This window comes from Eucyclogobius newberryi, unplaced genomic scaffold (assembly GCF_026437365.1).
Source record: "Eucyclogobius newberryi isolate DKJ021-1_F unplaced genomic scaffold, fEucNew1.0.hap1 SCAF_9, whole genome shotgun sequence".
NCBI classification, from domain to species: Eukaryota; Metazoa; Chordata; class Actinopteri; order Gobiiformes; family Gobiidae; genus Eucyclogobius; species Eucyclogobius newberryi.
This window is the reverse complement of record NW_027316532.1, coordinates 24447265-24457870: the sequence shown is the minus strand read 5'-3', so window position 1 is coordinate 24457870 and position 10606 is coordinate 24447265. Positions and strand designations below refer to the sequence as shown.

Below are 10606 nucleotides of genomic sequence, written 5' to 3'. Positions count from 1 at the left end.
TTCACGCTCGAAGACGCGGCGAAGCGCATTGGAAACACCGCGAGCGACCGAGGGAAGGAGCGGAGGATGGAGGAGGATGGGCGAGCGCATTACCCCCTTTAACTGACCCACATCTTCCAGCGGACTCACGTTTTACCCACGCGCCCGGTCCGTCCCGAGGATTCTGCCCCGCCACGATGTCGGCCTCGGCGATTTTCATCCTCGACTTGAAGGGGAAGGTAAGTTTAAAAGGATGGTGACTTCTTCTTCTTCTTCTTCTTCTTCTTCTTCTTCTTCTTCTTCTTCTTCTTCTTCTTCTTCTTCTTCTTCTTCTTCTTCTTCTTCTTCTTCTTCTTCTTCTTCTTCTTCTTCTTGTTTGCGGTGAAGTTGACACAAGTGCGCAAAGGAACCACCTGCTTCAAACAACAAAATACCGCACGCTCTTTGCACATGTTTGTGAATCATCTTCTCGCGTCATCACGGCAGGAGATTTGCGCACTTTTGTTGGTTTGTTTGCACGCGTTTGACGGGCTCTGGCGGCTCTGTCCCGTGTCTCATATCGGTGGAAAGAGACGGACGAGTCAGCGGAGGTTCAACTTGCCAAACTCGTTACTCCGGAACGTTGCACACTGCGCTTTCTTGTGTTTGCGCACTGATGCGGTTTATTGCGTGCGTTTCAAAGTCAGTTCTTTACTTTTTGGAGCTCGATTTCCACCAAAAATGTAATTCATTATAGCCCCGATCCAGCACTGAATGAAAGGGCCACTTTAATTAGTCCTGGCTTCAGTAAGTAGGCTGCCATATGCTGTAATGGAGCAGAAATAGCTCAAATGCCACTGGCTATTTATAGATGCTATGATTGACATACTTCTACAGAGGGTGGGGATGTGGCAAAACATAGATAAAATTAAAAAAATCACGACTTCTTTGGAGCCAGAGCACAATTTTCGATTTGTTCATGATTCTCGTTCTACTGCATATTTCTATTGCATTTAAAGAGGTTGACTAAATCCTCTGCTTCTTTTGAAACTTCACTGTGATTGGTCAAACCCGGCTGTCACTAACTCAGTGCCTTGCAGCGGCTGACCAATAGGAGAAGTGGGTGGGAAAAAGTGAGCAAACGCAATTAATAGAGGAATCCAGAATGACAATATGGCCAAAAAAAGGAGATTGTCAAAGGGATGAGGCGACGATTACATTTTGAACACCGTTTCGCTCAGCCTTACTGCAAACTTGCAATCCCACTTTAAACAAGGGAAACACCAAAACTGGCTTATATCATTAACACCCCTGCTCCACATAATACCTTCTGGTGATGTCATTAGTGACATCACCAAGACAGGGTTTCAACCAAGGAAATGGCTGGGCGGCCCTCCCCTTTAACCTCCAGACATGATATATAGATCAGGTAAGTCAAGCTAAAAGGGACAAGTGGAGTGAACACTTCACTTCATCACACCCCAAATCACTAAATCCATTGAATTCTTCTTCCTCTGTGTCACTTCTAAACAACGCCACAAACTCCGTAGGTAGAGGAAGTGCTGATTATTTTTCTGTGTCGCTTAGAGCCTAGAGCGCCCTCTTGTGAAATGCGGTTGCCAGTGTAAAAATAACGAATAATATCACAGATAAGTCGCTCTGGAGTATAAGTCGCAAACCGGCCAAAACGTGGCGCGCAGGAGCGTGTAACAGTAGATTTAGCGTGTTTTAGACAGACAGAACTGACGCTTAAGTGTGCACCCTCCCCCACCCACCCAGTCATGGCAAAACGCGCTGAAGAAAATGTGGTAAACGGGTTTAAAATGTGTATTTGCGATATAAAGGCACGCAGCAGACAGAGAGACAGGCGCGCACTCTGCCCGGGACCGCGCGCAGGGACAGACCCGCTCAGTCACAGACTTCCGCAGGAGTTTGGCGAGAAATTGCTTCACGCGCTCTTGTCTTTTGGCTTAGTACAGCTTTTTAAATTTAATTTAATGCTATTTTGCTTTGTCGGCAGTACTTTATAAAAAAAAAAATATAATAATTTATTTTATTTATATTGTAAGTGCGGCGGATCCGTAAACCAATCCGGAAAACACGGTAGTCTGTTTTCCCTCTGCAGAAATCAGATGAATCGAAAGTAAAACTGCAGCTGAATCACATTACTCCATTTCCCCCCTCATTTCCCATCATCACACTACGCATCTAAATCTCCGCGGGTTTATACATTCGAAGGCTAGAAAAGGAATTGCTGAAGAGGCCTTATATGCCTGACAATGCCCAGATGGGAGAAGGATCAGCTCCTCCCAGCTCCAGTCTCTGATTGTGCAGATTAAAGGTTTCCCTGCGTTTCCGCCTTTTATATCTCGCTACCCTTCACTTTTACCCCGCAGGCAGTTAGGAGACGCTCAAGTTTTAACACTGACCTTGCCAAACGGGGCCCTGCTCTTTCATTCCCAGCCGAATAATGAGCTTTGAGTTCGGCGCAGGAAGGTGGAGCATGTTTAGTAAGAGGTAAAGTAGCGCTGATGTTGTGATGTTGACAGAAGACATGGCTTGCTGATCGATAAGACTACAGGGGATGTCAAAAACTCTTGAAACGTTTCAGCGTCTCTATGATCTGAACGTGTTTATGACCCAAACTGCACTCGCAACAACACTACAATAGACTTTATTTATTATATATAAGTTGTAAGCGAGTGTAAACGGCGGGTTAAACTCATGATTCACGCCCTTCTTCTTGGGATAACTCGCTTAATGCCTTCTCCTTTTCGCCGTTGTGCCATGTAAATACTTCTACATCGCAACAAACAATTAGGCGACTAATTGAAATTCGCCCATCGACTGTAACGACTAAAGGTTGACCCAGAAATAAGCGCACTCTTGAACTTTTTTACCTCTTTAATACAGGTTTGGACATAATACAATGTGGAAACAGTTTGGAGATATACACAATTAGAATATAAAGTGTATCGGTTATTTAAAGAAAAGTTCAAAAATGCTGCTTCAAGGGAAAAACGCATTACCGTATTTTCCGGACTATAAGTCGCACCGGAGTGTAAGTCGTACACTATGCAAAAAATGCATTATAGAGAAGAAAAAAAACATGTTTAAGTTGCACTGGAGTATGAAATAAGGTTGCAAGTGTGAAAATAACAAATAATATCACATATAAGGCGCTCCGGAGTAGAAGTATAAATATAAGTATGTCGCACCCCGGCCAAAACTATGAAAAAAGGCGCCACTTATAGTCCGGAAAATACGGGTAAAAGGATATTTCTGCACGTTCAGGGCTGATTTCATTTTGTGTTTGTCTGATTTTGTGCAATACTTGACACTCAATAACGTTAAACAAATGCTTTTTTACCACATTTTGGTGTTCAGCAGTAATTATTTGACTACAGTTTTAAATTGAGTTGGGTTGTTGTTCCAGTAAAAGCCAGTAAACATCTTCTTTGTGCGCATTGTTTACTCAGCTGTTATCTCGCAGAAGAACCTTGACACTGAGCTTCTACGCAGAGTCAAGCGCTTGCTGCATATCGCTCGAGTCAATGGCGTCTTTCGTATTCTCGCATCTCTGACAAGTGAAGTAGTGTGAAGTCACTGCACAGAGCGGGGCCCCATTGTACGGCGCCACACTGGGCTGTATGCGGCACAGAGGAGCCCGACAACAGCCCCGTATACTCTTTAACACTGCACTGATTGCGTAGTCGCGTCACGGTCCGTCCAGCTTCTTCAAGGCCTTTGTAATCGTCAGTAATACCGTATTTTCCGGACTATAAGTTCCATTTTTTCATAGTTTTGGCCGGGGTGCGACTTATACTCCGGAAAATACAGTATGTTTGCGTCTTGTCATGTGAGAGGTCCATCGCCCCCACAGGGAAGGGTTCAGACTTTGCAGGAAGAAATGTGGCAGTTTTTTCTTATAAAATGGCAGAGGTTAAAAGTCTGTATGGTTTATGTTCAGGGGATTATTGCTACGCTGGCACAATATTGGAAATGATTGCGATATGTGTAGTTTTGAGCAATATGTCGTAATGTAGATAATATTGTCAATGTTGTTTTGAAGATTATGTAAAATTTGAATATCGAATATTTTGTTTATTACATAAAAATAGCTGATTTAAAGTAATCTGTTGGATTGACCCAATACTTTCAGTTCTATTAAAGAAATACTTTCATGTATTAGTAAAACTCAAAATAAAGCCTTAACAGGGACAAAACTGAGACTAAATCAAGTCAACTTTACACCAAATAGAAGAAAATCCTGAATAAAATCAACCTTTTTCAACCATTTATTAAAAAAAACAGTACATTTTGGTCAAACGGAGGAACATGGATAAGGCAATATCGATTTTTACGTTGGCCAATATTACGTTTTCAATACTTTCATGATATAACGATCAGCCCTACAGTATAAGATAAAATACAATTAAATGTTATTTTTGTTTGTTTATACTGTAGTCATTTGATATCAGTGTGAGCGATTTGTTTTACATTAACACACTAATGATAATCGGGTGACATTTTCACAATCGAGACCGCAAAAAGAGCAAAAATGAAAGATTACGGTTGAAAGATTACACTCTCACTGCAGCACAACTTATTTCCTTTTCATCAGATCTGTTTTATTGCTTTTCTAAACTACATACTTGACATTCTACTGTTCGCCCACACAAACTGTATGTTAATGTCTTTCAGCGAGGCATTTAAGAAGATATGTCGGTGTAATCCCTCATTCGTCCAGGCGTGTTCCATAGTAGAAAAAGCTTCAGTTGTAGTCATCTGGACTCAGTTAGAAAAAATAGACGTTTCGACTCTCATCCAAGAGTCATTGTCAAATGACTTGTTTGACAATGACTCTTGGATGAGAGTCGAAACGTCTATTTTTTCTAACTGAGTCCAGATGACTACATTTAAGCAGATGCATTTTGTTGGTTTTAAGATGGGGTGATGCCATTTACATACGGCTTGTTCTTCTCCTCAGTTCTGCACTTTGTTATTGAATGTGACGACTAATATTCACAGTATTTCAAACCATCACGTGACTAAGATTGCACTAGTAAACCTAAATCTGCCGCACTGCTTTAAATGTTTTACTTGCACATTGTGGATTTCAAGCAGATGTCCCTAAAGTAAAATAAAAAATAAAAATTCAGTGTTCAGAATACAATTACTTTCCTAAAATCATAGGAATAAATTGTGGTATTTGATCATAAAATTTAGGCTTCAGACTGATTTAGTGAGGAAGATAAATTGTATTTGAATGCCAATTTTCCTTCTCTATTTTGTAATAAAGATTCTCTTATCTTATGATTAAATGCCAAACAAACTGTGAAACAAAAACATTAAAAAACATATTCCTATGCTGTGTTTTCACGCTGTAATATAGAAATGCAACTCAATGTGAAAGTATTCAAAGTATTCAGAACAGGGCTCTGATTAGACAAAGAATACATTAAATACATTTGAATGCTGGTGTTTTATATTTTAGAACTAAATACATGTCAAAATCTTCTTCCCATCACTGGTGACAGGACTATATTATGTCCTGATTAGGGCTGTGTCTAAAATAGTACAACACAATAACGACTGTAATCATTTTAAACAAGAACCAAGCCAAAGGAGGGCAATAATAATATTAAAGCCGCAAGCGGCATCCAACGGCCCTCGCGGGCCGCCGGCCTTCCGACTCTGCGCTTTTGACTTGATAAAGATGGCGCCCTTATTGTGTGTTGAATTAAAAAAGAACTTGACAGACGGCGACACGTTGGACATGGCCAATCCAGTGCAAATGAACACAAGTGTCGGTCAAATGTGCGGGTCCGCCGCACAGAGACCGTGACACTTGGAATAAAAATATGGATAGCTTTTGATGCCGCGCTTGTGTAGATGATTTTCCCCAAATATGAGCTTGATCGAGCTATTGCCCTTAGAGGAGTTTGTTAAAGTGTGAAGCGTAAATGTGAACATTTCAGAGATTTCGCTGTTTTCCCATTTCTGACATATATTTGCGGGTCCGCCACACAGAGACCGTAGCACTTAGAATCAAAATATGGATAAGTTTTGATGCCCCGCATGAACTTGATCGGACAATCGCCCTAGGAGGAGTTCGTTAAAGTGTGAAGCGTAAAAATGTGGTAATTTGAGCGATTCTACGATTTTCCCATAAGGATAACATGGGATTTTTCTGTCATCGCTACGGTTACGCCGTACAAAATATGACTTTGGCTCTCATACTTTTATGATCAGGATGGCAAATTAGAATTTTGTTCAAAATATCATGTCATTTGGAAAAACTCTATTGTTTATAGGCCACTCTGAAGGCCAAATAGTCAGAATTCTGGGAAACGTTTGCGGCTCCGTCGCACAGAGACCGTAAAAGCTATCCTTGAAATTTGGATAACTTTAGATGCCCCACTTGTCTAGAGGACGTACACCGATTTTGAGGTCGGTGGGCAAAACGCACTAGGAGGAGTTCGTTAAAGTGTGAAACAGAAAAATGTGGATATTCGAGAGATTTAGCGGTTTTCCCATAGGGATAACATGGGAGGTTTATGTCATCGCTACGACTACGCCGTAAAAATTAAGGCATTTGTCTGATTGGCTTTTTTGATCGCGACGCCAAAATAGAATTTTGGGTAAAGTTTAGAACATTTTGGTAAAACTAATTTTTGACCTTCAATGTTAATTTAAAGGTCACTCTGTAGCGGGCGCGGCCATTTCAATTTTGTCAGCCTAAACTGGTCCAAACTAGAAAGTTTAACAACTGATTCAAATTTGGTCCTAATCGGACTGGTTTTGATCAAATGGGAGCAATTTTTAGATCTGCAATATTCCAAAATAAGTTGTCCAACTTTGCGGCTGCGCCGCACACAGACCGTAAAAGGCATCTCAAAAAATTTGATAACTTTAGATGCCCCACTTGTCCAGAGGACGTCCGCCGATTTTGAAGTCGGTGGGCAAAACGCCCTAGGAGGAGTTCGTCAAAGTTTGACGTAAACAAAATGGCTAACTCAGCTTGTTTTCATTTTCAAAGGAAGATGGCGGCCATAGGGTAAGTCTGGGGGCGTGGCCACAATAATATTTTTTTTTTGTCCTCACGAGAGGAATGCGTGTCCCGAATTTTGTAGCTTTACGCCAAAGTTGACCTCGGGGCGTCTCCCATAGGCACAATGTATTTTGACTTTTGTCGGTGGCGCTGTTGCGCCATTTTTTTTGAAAAAAAAAATGGCCCAGAAAAAATCAAATTTTTCGCCGATTCTGAATTTTGGGCAAAGTTTGGTGAGTTTTTGAGTATGTTCAGGGGGTCAAATTAGAGTTCAAAGCGCTGAAGAAGAACAAGAAAAATTAAAGCCGCAAGCGGCATCCAACGGCCCTCGCGGGCCGCCGGCCTTCCGACTCTGCTCTCTGCATTTTACAGAGATGGCGCTAACGCAATTGTCTAAGAACTAAGACAGCGACACATTGGACATGTACAATGCTGTGCTTAACCAGTGCAAATGAACACAAATGTCGGTCAAATGTGCAGCTCCAGCGCACAGAGACCGTGACACTTGGAATAAAAATATGGATAACTTTTGATGCTCCGCTTGTGTAGATTATTTTTCCCAAATATGAGCTTGATCGAGCTATTGCCCACAGAGGAGTTCATTAAAGTGTGAAGCATAAATGTGAACATTTCAAGGATTTGGCGTTTTTCCCATTTGTGACAGTATATTTGCAGCTCCACGGCACAGAGACCGTAGCACTTAAAATCAAAATATGGATAACTTTTGATGCCCCATTTGTGTAGATGATTTCCCCAAATATGAGCTTGATCGGGCAATCGGCCTAGGAGGAGTTGGTGAAAGTGTGAAGCGTGAAAATGTGGTCATTTTGGAGATTTCGCTGTTTTCCCATTTCTGACATATATTTGCGGGTCCGCCACACAGAGACCGTAGCACTTAGAATCAAAATATGGATAAGTTTTGATGCCCCGCTTGTGTAGATGATTTTCCCCAAATATGAGCTTGATCGGACAATCGCCCTAGGAGGAGTTTGTTAAAGTGTGAAGTGTAAAAATGTGGTGATTTGAGCGATTCTACGATTTTCCCATAAGGATAACATGGGATGTTTCTGTCAACGCTACGGTTACGCCGTACAAAATATGACTTTGGCTCTCATACTTGTATGATCAGGATGGCAAATTAGAATTTAGTGCAAAATGTCATGTCATTTGGAAAAACTCTATTGTTTATAGGCCACTCTGAAGGCCAAATAGTCAGAATTCTGGGAAACGTTTGCGGCTCCGTCGCACAGAGACCGTAAAAGTTATCCTTAAAATTTGGATAACTTTAGATGCCCCACTTGTCTAGAGGACGTACACCGATTTTGAGGTTGGTGGGCAAAACGCACTAGGAGGAGTTCGTTGAAGTGTAAAACATAAAAATGTGGTAATTTGAGAGATTTTGCGGTTTTCCCATAGGGATAACATGGGAGGTTTCTGTCATCGCTACGACTACGCCGTAAAAATTTAGGCATTTTTGTGATTGGCTTTTGTGATCGGGACGGCAAAATAGAATTTTGGGTAAAGTTTAGACAATTTTGGTAAAACTAATTTTTGACCTTCAATGTTAATTTAAAGGTCACTCTGTAGGGGGCGCTATCGCGGCCATTTCAATTTTGTCAGCCTAAACTGGTCCAAACTAGAAAGTTTAACAACTGATTCAAATTTGGTCCTAATCGGACTGGTTTTGATCAAATGGGAGCAATTTTTAGATCTGCAATATTCCAAAATAAGTTGTCCAACTTTGCGGCTGCGCCGCACACAGACCGTTAAAGGTATCTCAAAAAATTGAATAACTTTAGATGCCCCACTTGTCCAGAGGACGTACGCCGATTTTGAAGTCGGTGGGCAAAACGCCCTAGGAGGAGTTCGTCAAAGTTTGACGTGAACAAAATGACTAACACAGCGTATTTTCATTTTCAAAGGAAGATGGCGGCCATAGGGTAAGTCTGGGGGCGTGGCCACAATGATTTTTTTTGTTCGTCCTCACGAGAGGAATGCGTGTCCCGAATTTCGTAGCTTTACGCCAAAGTTGACCTCGGGGCGTCTCCCATAGGCGCAATGTATTTTGACTTTTGTCGGTGGCGCTGTCGCGCCATTTTTTTACGAAAAAAAAAATGGCCCAGAAAAAATCAAATTTTTCGCCGATTCTGAATTTTGGGCAAAGTTTGGTGAGTTTTTGAGCATGTTCAGGGGGTCAAATTAGAGATCAAAAAGCAGAAGAACAAGAAAAATAAAAATAATTAAAGCCGCAAGCGGCATCCAACGGCCCTCGCGGGCCGCCGGCCTTCCGACTCTGCTCTCTGCATTTTACAGAGATGGCGCTAACGCAATTGTCTAAGAACTAAGACAGCGACACATTGGACATGTACAATGCTGTGCTTAACCAGTGCAAATGAACACAAATGTCGGTCAAATGTGCAGCTCCAGCGCACAGAGACCGTGACACTTGGAATAAAAATATGGATAACTTTTGATGCTCCGCTTGTGTAGATTATTTTCCCCAAATATGAGCTTGATCGAGCTATTGCCTACAGAGGAGTTCATTAAAGTGTGAAGCATAAATGTGAACATTTCAAGGATTTGGCGTTTTTCCCATTTGTGACAGTATATTTGCAGCTCCACGGCACAGAGACCGTAGCACTTAAAATCAAAATATGGATAACTTTTGATGCCCCATTTGTGTAGATGATTTCCCCAAATATGAGCTTGATCGGGCAATCGGCCTAGGAGGAGTTGGTGAAAGTGTGAAGCGTGAAAATGTGGTCATTTTGGAGATTTCGCTGTTTTCCCATTTCTGACATATATTTGCGGGTCCGCCACACAGAGACCGTAGCACTTAGAATCAAAATATGGATAAGTTTTGATGCCCCGCTTGTGTAGATGATTTTCCCCAAATATGAGCTTGATCGGACAATCGCCCTAGGAGGAGTTTGTTAAAGTGTGAAGTGTAAAAATGTGGTGATTTGAGCGATTCTACGATTTTCCCATAAGGATAACATGGGATGTTTCTGTCAACGCTACGGTTACGCCGTACAAAATATGACTTTGGCTCTCATACTTGTATGATCAGGATGGCAAATTAGAATTTAGTGCAAAATGTCATGTCATTTGGAAAAACTCTATTGTTTATAGGCCACTCTGAAGGCCAAATAGTCAGAATTCTGGGAAACGTTTGCGGCTCCGTCGCACAGAGACCGTAAAAGTTATCCTTAAAATTTGGATAACTTTAGATGCACCACTTGTCTAGAGGACGTACACCGATTTTGAGGTTGGTGGGCAAAACGCACTAGGAGGAGTTCGTTGAAGTGTAAAACTTAAAAATGTGGTAATTTGAGAGATTTTGCGGTTTTCCCATAGGGATAACATGGGAGGTTTCTGTCATCGCTACGACTACGCCGTAAAAATTTAGGCATTTTTGTGATTGGCTTTTGTGATCGGGACGGCAAAATAGAATTTTGGGTAAAGTTTAGACAATTTTGGTAAAACTAATTTTTGACCTTCAATGTTAATTTAAAGGTCACTCTGTAGGGGGCGCTATCGCGGCCATTTCAATTTTGTCAGCCTAAACTGGTCCAAACTAGAAAGTTTAACAAC

General features: G+C 41.5%; 1 protein-coding gene across 1 annotated transcript in view; it reads left to right on the top strand.

The window, feature by feature from the left end:
* ap1m3 (adaptor related protein complex 1 subunit mu 3) overlaps positions 1-10606 on the top strand; it is a 64074-nt gene continuing 53468 nt past the window's right edge. The window contains exon 1 of the mRNA XM_072438914.1: positions 1-218. Within this exon, the coding sequence (XP_072295015.1) occupies positions 177-218 (42 nt within the window). The 5' untranslated portion in view covers positions 1-176. The remainder of the gene's footprint in view (positions 219-10606) is intronic.